This window comes from Loxodonta africana, chromosome 19, assembly GCF_030014295.1.
Source record: "Loxodonta africana isolate mLoxAfr1 chromosome 19, mLoxAfr1.hap2, whole genome shotgun sequence".
In the NCBI taxonomy this organism is placed as follows: Eukaryota; Metazoa; Chordata; class Mammalia; order Proboscidea; family Elephantidae; genus Loxodonta; species Loxodonta africana.
The window spans coordinates 61758548-61774813 of record NC_087360.1 but is presented as its reverse complement, the minus strand read 5'-3'; the positions used below and the strand labels follow the sequence as shown (position 1 = coordinate 61774813).

At 35.9% G+C, this 16266-nt stretch overlaps 1 protein-coding gene across 1 annotated transcript in view; it reads left to right on the top strand.

The window, feature by feature from the left end:
- The window catches only part of ADAM9 (ADAM metallopeptidase domain 9), a 125268-nt gene that overhangs the window by 94007 nt on the left and 14995 nt on the right, over positions 1-16266 (top strand). The window contains exons 17-18 of the mRNA XM_003412518.4: positions 12111-12191; positions 12447-12552. Coding sequence (XP_003412566.1) covers positions 12111-12191; positions 12447-12552 — 187 coding nt within the window. The remainder of the gene's footprint in view (positions 1-12110; positions 12192-12446; positions 12553-16266) is intronic.

Sequence of the window (16266 nt, the reverse complement as noted above, 5' to 3'; positions counted from 1 at the left end):
AATTTGAAAAATACAAAGCTACGAAGAAGAAAATTAAGAACAACTATAATCCTACCATCCGGATTTCTTCACTAAGAGTCATATGCTATAACTATGTTTTATACTTTGTAATATACTGGGCAAAATTTCCTCCCCTGTGCTATAATTTATTAACCATCTTCCTGTTATTGGGACACTTAGGTAATTTTCAGGATTGTGTGTATGTGTGTCTAAAAACGTCACAGTGCTTGTCTTGCCCGTGCCCCTTGCAACCTTGGCCACAGTTGTTTGTATCACATACAAGCCCAGGGTTAGCCAATCCATGACTTATTTCCAGTGGTTTTATATAAGAAAATGAGCTGGGCCAGATTCCTTTTTCAAAAATACATCATTAGGAAAGGTAAGTAGGAGAAAATATTTAGAACAAATCAGTAATCAAAATTCTACATATTAAAACTTGGGGGATGCAATTAATATAGTACTTAGATGGAAATTTATAACCTTAGCTTGAACTCAACCCAAGTTAAAAAATAAAGCTTGGGTAAAACCAAGAAGAGTAGAAGAGTACAGGAAATAATATGTGGAAGCAGAATTGTTGAGTAAATAGAAGGAACCAACTCAGAGAACAGAGAAAGTGAGAGAGAACACAATCGATTAATTATGTGGCCCCTGAAAAAGACATGTAGATGGACCCTCAAGTTATCTCAGTTTCCAGCATGTTTTCAGTACCCATTCTGTTCCTCATTTCTTCTTGCAAAAAGACTTATATTTGTATATGTGTTCTTACAGCCAACTAAGCTTGACTACTGCAGCTATTATAAGTAACGCTGGGAAAAACAGCTTTATAAAGTTAAATTTCAGAATATTCCTTGTTTTTTGAAGTTAAATTATTATAATGATATGTATATATATATAGTTTTAAGGTTTTAGATATAGATTTGCCAAATTGCTCTTTAAAAATGTTTTTACTTGTTTACCTTTTGATCAGTTGTGTTTAAGTATTTTCATTTCTCCATTGACGGCAGCGGGTGCGGGTTTTATACCGTTGCCAAGATTAACTGTTATGTTTAAAACCTCCATTGGCGATTTCCTTTTTATTTTTGTATGTTTTTAAATTTTCATTTTAAATGTTTCATTAGTGATTTTGAATTTTTTTGTCTATATGTTTCTTCTTTTGTGATTTGCTTGTTGATGTTCTTTGTCTATTTTAAGATTAGGATTTTTTTTTTGTGGCTTTGGAAGGACTTTAATTTACTTGTGTCATATATGTTATATTATGAAATATATATAATGCTTTTGCCCAGATTGTTTGCCTCCTAATTTTTAGTGTGTTTTGGCATGCAAGATGTTTATATTTTTTATGTATTCATATCTATTATTCCTTTCCAACTTTACTTACATATTTTGAAAGACCTTTTTCAACATAGTATTAGATCATTATTCTCTTCTGTTTTCCAGTGTGTTGTTTGCTTCTTATTTTACTACTTGTATTTTAGTACCCTTGGAATATTTGTGTGTGCATAATATGGCGTTGGCATGCATTCTCTTTTTTTCTTCTGTCATTCATTTATTAAAAAATGATGACCATATGCCAAGCTCTCGTGTTATTTATTTATTTATTTCAGAATGGCTTATCATTTGCCTAAACAATCTGAATTTTAATCTTTCTTTTTAATTTGAAATCCCATCTGAATTATTTATTTAATTTGTACACATACTTGGACTTAGTCTGTTTTTTCTTCCTTCATGTCCATTGACCTGTTGATTAATCATGTGTCAGTATTGCCCTGCTTTGATTTTGATGATTTTATAGTATATGCTTAATATCTGGTAGTACAAATCCCTGCTTATTCTTTTTCATAGTTTCTTTGGCTACTTTTATTCATTTATCAGTCCAGATGGATTTGACCTCATTTTGTCAAGGTGCAAAATAATTAAAAAAAAAAAAAGGCCCTTTGGAATTTTGGTTGGGATGGCATTAAATTTATAAATTTATAATGGGGAAAACTGACATCTTTATTGAGTCTTCCCATAGTAGAACATGGCATGTCTCTCCTTATTTTTGGAGGATCTTCTTTTAATGATTTAGCCATAGAGGTCCTTTCTATTTTTTGTTAGTTTTATTCCTAGGTATTTTATACTTTTATTGCTGTTATGAATAGACCTTTTTCTCATATTATATTTTCTAATTTCTTGGTGGTGATAAGAAAAGCTATCAGGTTTGTATGTTATATATTTGTCTGGTGATTACTGACATTCAGAAAAAATATTAATTTATATAGATTCGTTAGTTATGTACTTAGTGTTCCATATTTTTGTTATTGATTACATTAGAATTTTCTAGGTAAACAGTTGTCATCTATAAATGATAAAATTTTGACCTCTTATATTTAATTCAGTTTATTTTTCTTGTATAATAGCAATGATGGAACTTTCAGAATAATTTTAAATAATAATGATAATGTTCATCTTTGCCTTGTTGCTAATTTGAGTGGGAATGCATATAGCCTTCCGAGGTTAAATATGACTTTGGCTATTGGCTAGTATTTGTCTTTTAAGTGGAGTATCCTTTTAATCTTAATTAGTATGAATAAAAATGGATTTTAAATTTTACAAGTAGTTTTTTGACAGCCATTGAAATAATCATGCTTTTCCTTTGATGTATTGATGTAAATTATATTAATAAATTCCCTGACATTAAACCATCTTTGCATTTCTGGAACAAACACTGGCAATGTTATATTACTCCTTAGATATATTCCTGGATTCTATTTACTGAAGAATATACTTTTGTATATATGAAGCTGTGTTCTTATGATATTTTTTAGGATTTATGAAATTTTATTCTGTAGATTATAGTTTGTACTTTTAAGTCTCACAGAAACTCAGCCAAGACTGGATTAAAGTATGCAAGGACAATTAATGATTCAAACCACAGAGACAAAAAGCTTTGAGAGTCAGAATCTCAGATAATATTCCCATGATTTTTTCCCCACCGTCTCTTTCACATTTGTGTCTCTCTTGGTGGCTCTGTTTCCTTCTGCTGCACACAGATCTTTACCATATGGCAGGGAAGACTCATCTGACATTTTTCCAGCCCCTCCTGAGCTAGGTAGGCTTGTGTGCCCTACAGCTAGAAATCAAGACATCCTGGAAAAAGACTATAAGGCAAAGCTTGAAGAGCCAGTTGTAATGTCCAGAGAAGTAAAGCCGAATGATCGGTAGCACCTAATCTACATGCTTTACCACAGGCTTAACTCTCTGCTTAAGCCAGGGCTGTGGGGGGAGGTGATGAGTTAAGAAACTTTACCAGGAAAAAGGATTGGGACAGCACTGGGTAGAAGATAAGCAAACAAGTAAATAAACAACAGCAAAAAAATAGTCACAGAGATCACTACATTCAAGTCTTGTTATAGCCTCTCTTTGTTTTCTGCACTTTCACGTATCTGAGGTCAGGGATTGGTGGGAGCCTCGAGAATGGACTTTTGTTAACAGAAGAGGGTAGTATTCACTTGTACCTCGTTCCCTTATAGCTTTCACTCTTGAGTTGTATTTCCTACTCAGTGTTTTTATTTATTTATTTATTTAAAGTCTCTCTTTATATCAGCATAAGTGAAAAATCTTGGTCAATTACTACATATTAATGAAATTTAGAGTAAAAATGTAAACTGGAAAAAACAGAGTTTGGCAAAAGATGGTAGGTAGCAATATTCATTTATCTTTCTCTCCCCAAACCTCTCAAAATATAAAGTAATGAATAGGGAATAAGCCCTAAAGAGCAAAATATAGGAGATTTCATCAGAAGATAAAGATTTCAGCAAAGCTTCGGAAAAGCACAAGAGGATGAATAATAGTTTGACTAAGTAGTGGCATCTGCAACATAAAGTGCAAATAGAGGGGACGTGAACAAGAAAGACTACCTCCTAGCCTAGCAAAACCCTGAACAGACAGGTGGTTTGGGAGTACTGGTTACAGCTGAGCAGCATGAAACATGGACCTGGAAATGGGTTAATCTCAGTCTACATGTGGAGAGGCTGGCTTTTGACCTGCTTCTCCTCCTCTGTCAACAAAACACCAGGGATGAGTTGCCTGTTCCTCTAGATAGGAGACCAGAAGATATACTTTGTGATATTATTTGATATTATTTTTAGTGGTACTTGTATGAGATGCTTGCCCCCTTCTCCATTTACCCTTGTATGTAGTTCCACTTCATGTACACATAACTGAAATATAGATGGACTGTTCTATAAATTTGGGCAATTCCCTGAGAAAACTGAACGAAAAGATAGAGACAGAAAAATATGAGAGAAAAAAGACTGAGAGGACCAGTGAAGGAGTTCTAAAAGCCAACTAATTGGGTTTTAGAGAAAGAAAACAGAGAAAATGAATAATTTTGAACTTTCAGAGTACTGGTAAAGAAAAATCCTGGAAACATCCAGAGACAAAAACACAACCCGAAACAAACGTAGGTTATATACAATGGAATGAGATTCAGTTCTGAATTCTGGAAGATGAGGGGCTGTATAGTTCCACGTTTCTGAAGGATTCTCCAATTCTTGAGAGTTTATTCTTTACATAGCTGAAGTATGAATCAAGTGAGAGGGTACAATGAAAACACTTCAGACATTCAGAGCCTCAGAAAATTTATCTTTTGTTTATCCTTTCTTAGGAAATCACCTAAAGTAGTGTTCTAGAAAATGAGGAAGTAAAACCAAAAAGAGGAAGAATCCAAGAAACAGGAGAATGTCAAAGGCAAATTCCAAGACAACAGCTGCATGCCAGGCCAGGACAGCAGTCAGTTCAGGCTGGAGTGAGAGGACCCTATAGGCAGCTTTTAGAGAAAGAACTTGAAAGAGGAAATGGCACGGTAGCCTTTTGGGGGGCACGGAGAGAATATGGAGGATATAATCAAGGCCAATTGTGCAAAAAGAAAGAAAAGCATTAGCTGTAGGAAAAACAAAAAGCTACACGAGAAAGAAAATAAAGTCAGTGTTGAAATCTACAGCGTTTCTGTCTGAATTGCTGGCAGGGAATACTTACTCCCCGCTTTGCACGTTTTCTGGAGGAGGACCTTCTGTTAGAATATAACACCCCAGGCCTCCATCTGATCCTCTTTCACTTCTCCCCGAGGGAGGACAAGTGATTGATCCAGAGGATGCGTTTGGGAGAAGACACTGGGCATGGGTGGCTCAGTCCCTTCTGTCTTCTCTTTTCAGATCTGCCTGCCTGCAGAGAGGGTGCATTCTGGTCTGCTCTCTCAGCCATGCAGTAAACTTAGCAGGGCAGGCTCTGCTTCTGTGGGGGGAGGCCTGTGGTTGTCCAGAGCAGCCTGTGACTGGGCAGGTAAGTTGACTCTGGGGTGCAGTATTAGGCAGCCCGTAGTTGCTGTGTTCTTAAAGCTTGTTAAACAGCTTTCTCAGTAATTAAGATGACAGTCTGATCTCCCGTTGTCAGCCTCCTGTGTCTTCTCTCAGCTGGTTCTGAACTTGCTCAGGGAATAGTGAGTGGAGTGTCAGGTACTGACTCGATAATTCCCCAGTATTAAATGCCGTAAATATCCAGTAGTATTTACTTTGAGAAAGTGGAGGAGGGGCAATAAGGGTTGTGTAGGGAAGCTCAATTCTTATCAATCATACAGACTTCAGTAGAGGATGTCTAAAATAGATAAATAAAAAAAATAGCAATATATACTATTTTAAAACAGGGAGGTTATTGTCAGAAGAAACAGTGGTTGCCTCTAGACCGCTGGAATGGCAGATTAGGGAAGAGTGGCTTTTTGTCATAAACCTTTCAGCATTATTTGATTTTTAGCCATGTGCATGCATTATTTGGATTTAAAACATTAAATGAAAAAACAAAAAGCAATTGGTAACCCATTCTTTAGAAGTGATCATTGAAGTGTTCTGTCAACTTGATTGAGAATAGCATAGCACTGACATTCAGAGGCTTTGATTGACAATCACAGGCTGAGTGACTCTGCAGCGGGAAGAACTCATGACAATAGTGATGGTTTACGGTAGTACTGAAAAATCTGTGTGTTACCAAAGTTGTGAGATTTTTCTCTGAAACTTGATATAATAGAAAACATGCTGCTTGCCTTGTTTGAAAATAATAACCAACAAAACATGCCTTTTTCTTTCCCCAAAATGTAACATAAGAGAAGGCAAATTTTAAATAGGTATTTACTGACTATGAAAAGGAAATCAGACATGCTTTGATGGCTTTAAAAATGAGCATGTGTTCCCTTCAGGATTGGTGCTTGGCTTAATATTTCTAGGAATGAAACACTCCTGTTTAATGAGTTGACACTATGTGTTTGTTTTTCGAGAAATGTTCTGGGAACATTTGAAAAGAATGTATTCTCATTTATAACATAGAGTGATAATTATAAATCCATAGCTTTTCATTCTAACTTATTGTTGATATGTTAAAAGTTTAGATAAAACAATGTTAAAGTCTCTGATCAGTGTGTGTTTGGGTTGGGAACTTTCTTCATTCCTTTTCCCTTATTACAGTTATAAAAGTTTTTCTGTTAAGAATGCTGTGTTTTTAGCAGACTTTCTTGACTGTATTAGTTGTGGATTATAATCTTCTATCAGTTTAAGATGACCATTTCCTCAATTTTAATGTTTTTGTCTTAAGTTTTACTTTAATTGATATTAACATTTGTTTGCCTGGTTCTTTTCACTGTCGTTTTGCTTCAAGTATATGTCTTATGACTAGAATATAGTTAGATTTTGTTTTATGACCCAATCTAAGGTTTTTCTTCCTTTTGGAAAAAAGTTTTTGTTTTTAACATTATGGGAATATCACATTTTCTTTAAAAATATTCAAACATATTGTGTAAAACAAAAAGTAAAGGCTCCCTGATGATACCTCACTCATTTCCCTTCCTTTCTCAACTCATTTACTAGGGGTAACAACTGTTAACACTCTATGTATATTAAGCCTATCCTCTTTCTGGGCATTTACAAGTATATACACACACCCATATGCATGCACATGGGTGCGCACACGCACACACACGCAGTTTAAAACAAAAATGAGATAATATTATATAATGTTCTGAAATGTTCTTCCTCATCAGCATAGCACAGAGATCCTTCATGTCATTATATGAAAATCTACTTCATTCCATTGTAAACCAAAAAAAAAAAAAAAAAAACCGTTGCCATCGAGTGGATTCCAACTCATAGCGACCTTATAGGACAGAATAGAACTACCCCGTAGAGTTTCTAAGGAGTGCCTGGTGGATTCAAACTGTTGACCTTTTTTGGTTAGTAGCTGGATGCTTACGCACTGTGCCACCAGGGCAGACTGTATGCCTAGGAATGGAATTGCTGCGTCATATGGTAATTCTGAATACCAGTGCTCATGAGGAACCTGTACATAGATCGAGAAGCAGTCATTTGAACAGAACAAGGGGATACTGCGTGGTTTAAAGCCAGGAAAGGTGTATGTCAGGATTGTATCCTTTCACCATACCTGTTCAGTCTGTGGAAACCCTCGTGGCATAGTGGTTGAGTGCTACAGCTGCGAACAAGAGGTTGGCAGTTGGAATCCGCCAGGTGCTCCTTGGAAACTCTTAGGAGGCAGTTCTACTTTGTCCTATATGGTTGTTATGAGTTGGCATCGACTTGATGGTAGCGGGTTTATTCAGTCTGTATGCTGAGCAAATAATCTGAGAAGCTGGACTGTATGAAGAAGAAGAACAGGGCATCAGGATTGGAGGAAGACTCATTAACAACCTGCCTTATGCAGATGACACAACCTTGCTTGCTGAAAGTGAAGAGGACTTGAAGCACTTACTGATGACAATCAAAGACCACAGCCTTCAGTATGGATTGCACCTCAGCGTAAAGAAAACAAAAATCCTCACAACTGGACCAATAAGCAGCATCATGATAAACAGAGAAAAGATTGAAGTTGTCAAGGATTTCATTTTACTTAGAGCCACAGTCAACACCCATGGAAGCAGCAGTCAGGAAATGAAAAGACGCATTGCGTTGGGCAAATCTGCTGCAAAAGACCTCTTTAAAGTGTTGAAAAGCAAAGATGTCACCTTGAAGACTAAGGTGCACCTGACCCAAGCCATGGAATTTTCGATTGCATCATATGCATGTGAAAGCTGGACAATAAATAAGGAAGACTGAAGAACTGATGCCTTTGAATTGTGTTGGCAAAGAATATTGAATATACATACCATGGATTGCCAAAAGAATGAACAAATCTGTCTTGGAAGAAGTACAACCAGAATGCTTCTTGGAAGGAAGGGTGACAAGACTACATCTCACGTACTTTGGACATGTTATTAGGAGGGATCAGCCCCTGGAGAAGGATGTCGTGCTTAGCAAAGTACAGGGTCAGCAGAAAAGAGGAAGACCCTCAATGAGGTGGATTGACACAGTGGCTGCAAGAATGGACTCAAGCATAACAACAATTGTGAGCATGGTGCAGGACTGGGTGATGTTTTGTTCTGTAGTACATAGGGCCGTTCTGAGTCGGAACCTACTCAACAACACCTAACAACAACATGGTAATTCTATGCTTAAATTTTTGAGGATCCTCTAAACTGTTTTTCACAGGGCTGCACCATTTTACATTCCCACCAGCAATGGATGAGAGTTCCTATTTCTCCATATGGTTACCAACAGTTGTTATTTTCTGTTTTTCTCACATCCTCACCAACATTTGTTATTTTCCATTCTTTTAATTTTAGCTATCCTAGTGGGTGTGAAGTGGTACTCATTGTGGGTTTGATTTGCATCTCTCTAATGACTAATGAAGCAACCCTGGTGGTGCAGTGGTTAAAGTGCTCGGCTGATAATCTAAAGTTGGTGGTTTGAACCCACCAGCCGCTCCGTGGGAGAGAGACCTGGCGATTTGCTCCCGTAAAGATTACAGCCTAGGAAACAGTATAGGGCAGTTCTACTGTGTCATATAGGGTTATTATGAGTCAGAATCAACTCGACGGCACACAGTAGCAACAACAGCAACAATGACAAATGACGAGCATCTTTTCATGTGGTTATTGATCATTGTATATTTCTTTGTAGAAATGTCTGTTCAAGTTCTTTGCCCATTTTTTGATTGGGTTGTTAGGTCTTTTTGTTGCTGAGTTGTAGGAGTTCTTTATGTATTCTGAGTATTAAACCCCTAACAGATATATGGTTTCCAAATATTTTCTCCCATTCTGTAGGTTCTCTCTTTTTTCATAAAGTCCTTTGATGCACCAAAGTTTTAAATTCCGATGAGGTCCAATTTATTTTACGTTTTGTTGGTTATCTATTTTTTTCTTTCTGTCATTGTATGTGCTTTTGGTGTCATATCTAAGAGTTCACTGTTAAAAACTGTGGCTGTTTATCCCTATGTTTTCTGCTAAGAGTTTGATGGTTTTAGTTCTTATATTTAGATGATTGATCCATTTTGAGTTAATTTTTATGTAAGGTATGAGAGATATGTCTAACTTCATTCTTTTCATGCGGAGATCCAGTTGTCCCAGCACTATTTATTGAAGAGACTATTCTTTCCCCATTGAATGGACTTAATACCCTTGTTGAAAATCAGTTGACCACAGATGTATGGATTTATTTTGGACTCTAAGTTCTATTTCATTGGTCTATATGTCTATCCTTATACCAGTACCATGCCATTTTGATTACTGTAGCTTTATAGTACACTTTGAAATTGGGAAGTGTGAGTGCTCCTACTTTGTTCTTTTTCAAGATTATTTTGGCCTCTTGCATTTCCATTTGAATTTGAGAATTAGCTTTTCCATTTTTGAAAAAAAGGCTGTTGGAATTTTGATAGGGATTGTGTTGAATCTGTAGATCACTTTGAGTAGTGTTGACATCTTAACAATATTAAGTCTTCCAATCCAAGATCACAGGAGGGTTTGATTTTTATTTACACAGTTTAATTTATTAACATTTCAGCCTATTTCTATGATCTTATTTAGTATTGTTTGTAAATGCTTCCTTGATATTTCGTACTTTACCTCTGTTAATGATATTGAACAAACTGTGTGTGTGTGTGTGTGTGTGTGTGTGTGTATGAAAGAGAGAGAGAAAAATAGAGATAGGTAGATAGACATTTGGCTGTTATACATCTTGTTTCTTTTCTGTTGTGCTACTTGTTTTCTTAATAGCAATAAAAACATTAATTTTTTTTAACTGATGTCAAGAATAAAAATATTATGTACTGTTTTCCCCGATTAATATGCAAACTATTACTCCCAAACCCCCATGCTCCATTTTTTTGTTGGAAAAATATTGGCTTTAAACTCCAGGTTATTATTTAGATAGATAGATAGACAGACAGATAGACAGACAGACAGACAGATAAAAAGATAGATTTTAAGGTCTTTTGTTTTTCTGTATTTTATTAAGTTTCTTAACTATGCCAACAACATATATGTACAAGAAGGATAATAAATACTCAGTATGTGTTCCTATACTGACACACCTTGAACCAAACTGACAACTGGTGAAATGAAACATGACACATTCTGTATAGCCATAACCTTGTAACTATCGGTATAGTCAAGGAGCCTAACACCTGTGTTTTTATAAGCCAGGTTGGGGCCTATCCTTACTGGCAATCCCTCCATGTAAGGCTGGCCTACAGACACTTTGATCAGGCTAACGATTTGGTACTACTTCAGACCCACATTTTTTATATATTTGTTGAACATTTATTTAGAGAAGCTAAATACTGGGTTTGGTTCTACCCATCCCACAGGTTATACACTGCTAGTCAGAACACTCTTTTCCACCGAACACTTTAGATTTTTCTGCTCCCTAAGGCAAATCTGCTGGATATGAACACATTTCATTTCATTTCTGTCATTTAATGCTTCAAGTGTCTATTGTGTATCAATTTTTTAAGGAAAAGTTTCCTTTTATTTGAATAGGGAAGCTCTCAGTCTCCTCTAAAAACCCATGTATATACGAAAAAAGTATTTTGGATTCTATGTCCAGGAGAACTGGGTGGCCGGAGGACAGGTGAAGAATGACTTTTTATTGTAGAGTCTTATGTACTTTTTGAATTTTTAATAATATGAATGTATTTCTTATTTGAAAATTAATTTAAAATTATTAAAGGAAACAGATTTTGGGGAACCTCTGACTCTAAGTACAATTCTGGCCAAACCTATATACTTTTAGAATAGTAAAGACATCTATCAATATTTCATTTTACGTTTGTTCTCTAAGTGTTCCTTATTTCTTTATAGCATTTAAATATTTTGTGTGTTTGATTACCTAATAAAATGTAAAAACAGCACTCAATTATTTTTTTTTAAAAAGCCAGTGTTCTTTTTTTCTAACTTATCACAAAAGAGCAATTTTCACAAAGATGTCAATTTTCCAGAAAACTAAAAAAATTCCAAGTTTTAATTGATTACTGTAGATTTTTAGTTTAGTGTTATTCTCAATAATGATACCTTTTATCTCTCTTGCAATATTTAATACTCATTTCTGTTTCGTATCTCATTTCGTGAACTAAAATTTCTAGAACTGTATAAGATCATAATGATTTACTTTTAATAGTAATTTTAATAGAAATGCCTGTTATTTCATCATTAATCATGAACCTGAAAGATAGGTTTCATTTCATAAACAAAGTTTTTTTTGTCGTTATTTTTGAAAGAATTGTAAAATTAAAATAAGTTTCAAATTTACCAAATGCCCTTTGATCTGTAATAAAAACAAGGTTTTCATATTTAACCCATTAATGTGAGGTATTGTAGCAATAGATTTCCTGTTATTGTGGGTTCCTTATAGTCCTAGGATCAACTCTATCTGGTCACTTTCGATTACAAAAAATATCCATTTGTGAATATTTTACTTAGAATCTTCACATCTATATTTGTAAGAAATAATGGGTTGTAGTTTTATCTTTGTTTTTGGACTCTGTCATCTTGTCTTTTTTGATCATTAGTTCTGTGTCAATTAGTTAATTTTGTTTATTTTCCTATGTTTTCAAAATATAGTATGGGAATTAGCTATTCCTCGAAAGTTAGAAAAAATTCAACAGTAAAATAATCTGTGCCAAGATTTTTTTTCTGGATACTTCTTTCCTAATGTTTTCAATTTTTCCTTACTCATTAGTTCACTTTTTTTTCCCCCCAGATCTGTAGAAACTTCCAATGTGTAAATGCTTCTGTTCTGAATTATGACTGTGATATTCAGAAAAAGTGTCATGGACATGGGGTAGGTAATAGTCTCCTTTGGTTTGTTCATGGAAGTAGTGCTGAATAATCAGAATTCCCAGTGAGGATTAGGTGAGATTTTCCACAATTTTTAGATTTCTAAGTGTTAGGGAATTTAGATATCCAATAAAATTTTCATTCTTAAAAAGAGTGTCTATGAATTTACATGAATTTAATCCTTTCTCTTGGTATCCATTCTTGATGTTAGAGAACAACATTCACAATTAACAAAAGTGGTATTTTGATTGTTTTGAAGGTATGTAATAGCAATAAGAATTGTCACTGTGAAAATGGCTGGGCTCCTCCAAATTGTGAGACTAAAGGATACGGAGGAAGTGTGGACAGTGGACCTACATACAATGGCAAGTAATATAGAAGAAAATAAGTGTGGTCTCCCCGTGGCCCCAGTCAGCAGCTGGCCATCCTCATGCCTCTCCCTCACTTCCCACATCAGTGGAACATCAAATTACATTGATTCCGCCTCCTAAATTCCTTACCATGTTTCCATTTCTTTTCATCCCCATTTATTACCTTCAATTTCTTGCCCGAAGTTATCTGAATAGCCTCTTAATAAGGCTCCCTGTTTCCCCTCTTGCTTCTTATAATCCACATTTCACACACATTGCAGAGTTTAGTGTTTTCCTTCAAGAATTCAGTTCTGATAACGCAGTCTTCTGCTTTAAATTCAGTGATTCTTCCATTGCTAGCAGAATGCAATTCAGAGATCCTTAATGTGGCTTGTAGGGAGCTCCATGCCCTGCCCCTCTCTTACCTTTCCAGCCTCATTTCACTGTGTTTTAAGACATGTTGTAACTTTAATTCCCTCTGACAGGCTATCTCTGTCACCTCTGAGCCTTCAGGCCGTCTCATTTGCACATGGCTTGGCCTCGGCTAGTTCCTACTTAGGTTTTAGTTTATATGTCATTTCTTCTAGGATGTTTTCTCTGATGGCCTAAGTATGAATTAATATGCCCTATTTGTTCTCCTAGTACTGTTAGCACAATCATACACTATAGTCATTACCTATTTACTTATTTTTATTCCCTGATAGGCTATGAGCTCTTTTTTACCAGTATATTCCTAGTGAGGATATGCACTTTCTTTCTCTTGGGTAAATACCAGATGGAATGGCTGGGTCATGTAGTAAGTGCATGTTTAACTTTTTCAGAAACTGCCAAACTATTGCCAAAAGTAGTTCTACCGTGTTGCATTTTCAGCAGCTGTGTACGAGGGTTCTAGTTTCTTCACATCCTCACCAACGCTGGATGTGGCCAGTCTTCTACATTTTAGCCATTCTGAATAAGTGTGCAGTGGGTATTTCATTGTGGCTTTAATTTGCATTTACCTAACGACTAATGATAATGAGCATCTTTTCATGCGTTTACATGCCATCCATGTGTCTTCTTTGGTGATGTATTTGTTCAGATCTTTTACCCATTGTTAATTGAGTTGTTTATCTCATTATTGAGCTTTGAGAGTTCTTTATATATTCTGGATACAAGTCCTTTATTAGACATGTGTGTTTTTCTCCCAGTTTGCTTACTTTGAATTTCATTTACTCTTCCTTTTCTAGTTTCTTAAGGTGGAAGATGAGGTCACTGATTTGAAACCTTTAATATAGGCATTTTAGTCCTATAAACTTTTATCTTAAGGAATGCCTTTTTTTTTTTTTTTTCCATCCCACAAATTTTGATATGTTGTTATAAAGAAATTAAGTTTACCCCAAAAAATTTGGTCTATGTCTTTGGTTCCTGAGAGATAACCTCTAAAATCTTAGAATTTCCTCAGTAATTGAGGTGTCTTTTATCTATAAGGCCTTTAGCTCACATCTGAGGGTTTGTGTTAATAAAATGACTGGAGTGAGGGCTGGCTAGGCCAGAAAGGCCCACTGCATGATATCAGCCCAACCCCAGGGGAGGGGACCTGGAAAATGATTCAGTTAAGCATGCCTATATAATGAGGCCTCAATACAGGCCCTGGCCATGGAAGTTCCATGAGCTTCCTGGTTCACAAAAGACATTGGTTCTCAGGAGGGCAATGTGCCCTTTTTGAGACACAAAATCTCTGCATTGGGGACCTTCCCTCCCAGACCTCACCCTATGTGTCTCTTCTTTATGTTAGTCCAAATTTATATCCTTTATAATAAAACTGTAGTCATAAGTACAGCAATTCCTGAATTCTGTGAGTTCTAGTGAATTATTGAATCTGAGGGAGTTGTGGGAGCCAGCAGGTCAGTAGTGAGGAAGACCTGGGGACCCCCACCCAGGGTTATGGCTGGCATCCTAACAGAGTATGGGGAAACCCCCAAATTTGTAGTCAGCAGGTTAGAAGTGAGGGTATTGTGGGGACCCCAAGTTTGCAGCTGGCATCTGAAGTCTTGGCCAACTTGGCGGTTTGAAAGACTGTGCCCTTTAATTTGTGAGGCTTAACCTAGCTCTGCCAATGACAAATTTTTTCAGCTTCCTATGTCTGAAAAAGTATTTTGCTTCCTTTTTGAAAGATAGTTTAATTGTTTAAAGAATTCTAGGGTGACAGTTTTTTTTTTTTCTTTTACTTTTTCAGGGATGTTGCCGTATTGCCTTCTGGCTTGCGTTCTTTTCCCTGAGAAATCTGCTGTTGTGTTTTTCTTTGGTCTTCTTTGTCAAATGTATCTTTTTACCCCTCTAGTTGCTTTTAAGATTTTCTCTTTATCACGGGTTTTAGGCAATTGATTATAATTTGCCTTGCCATGCTTGAAATTTTTGAGCTTTTTGGATTTGTGATTTTGGAGTTTTCTTCAAATTGGGAAAATTTTCGGCTGTTACTTCTTCAAATGTTTTCTTATGTCTTCCTCTTCTTCAGGGGCTCCAATTTTATAGGCTATTTAGAATTTTTCCACATGTCACTGATTTGCTCACTGTTTTTTTGAGGCTTTATTCTCTATATTTAATTTGGAGTAAAAATTTCTATTCTTCAGGTTTACTCTTCTTCTGCAGTGCCTAATCTACCATTAATTCCGTTCAGTGCATTTTTCATCTCAGACATTGTAGTTTTCATTTCTAGAAGTTCCATTTGTGTCATTTTAAAATATTTTTTATGTCTCTACTTAACATGATCAGTCTTTCCTCCAGCTTCTTGAACATACAGAATACAATACAATAACTGTTTTAATGTCCTAATTCTATTATCTGTATCATTTCTTGGTTAGTTTTGACTGATTGATTTTTCCTTCTTACGAGTCATGTTTTCCTGTTTCTTTGCATCCCTGGTAATTTACTCTAGAGGTGATTTATTTTACTCAATGCTGCATTAATTTTAAGGTTTTCCACCATGAATGGTAGGGACAGGCACTCTTCTTAGTCCTGTGTGAGCTGCAGGAATTGTTCTCTTTGATCCTCCTTCTAGTCTCCCGTAGTTTCCTCACATGCATTCATTGATTAGTGCTCAGCTGAATATTTGAGGGGAACCCTCTGCAGATCTCTGGAGTCCTGTCTCTGTGTAGCTCTGTCCACTCCTGTACTTTACCCGGTGATCTCTAGCTGCCTTAGCCTCTCTAGACTGCCAGCTCTGTCTCTTCGACTCAGGGATACCGCTGGCCTCTGTTTGAGTTTCCCCACCCCTCATCATGGCCTCTAAACTTTCTCTAGGCAGCAAGCTGGGGCAATTGTTCTTTATTGCTCTTTGTTGCCTGATGTCTAGTGTCTTCAAAGTGTTGCTTTAAATATTTTATCTTGTTATTGGGTTTTTTTAACTGGGAGAATAAATCTGATCCCTGTTGCTCCATCTTGGCTAAAAGTAGAAGTCAGAATTATGAATTTTAATGACTGTGTATAATTTCATCTAGTGGATGTGCCATAACTTAGATTTTTCTAATTGTTTGATGTTTAGGTTGTTTCTAGGTTTTTGATATGTACTGTTAACATTGTAGCAGACATCTTACTGCATATGCACTTTTTCCCCGTTGACTTCTTTTGAGGAATAAATTGCTAGTATGAGATTATTAGGTTGAAGAACATACTCCTTTTTATGGTTTTTGATAAAAATCCCAAATGAATGATACTTTTATATAATGCCAATAACAGTGTGGATGTATCAAA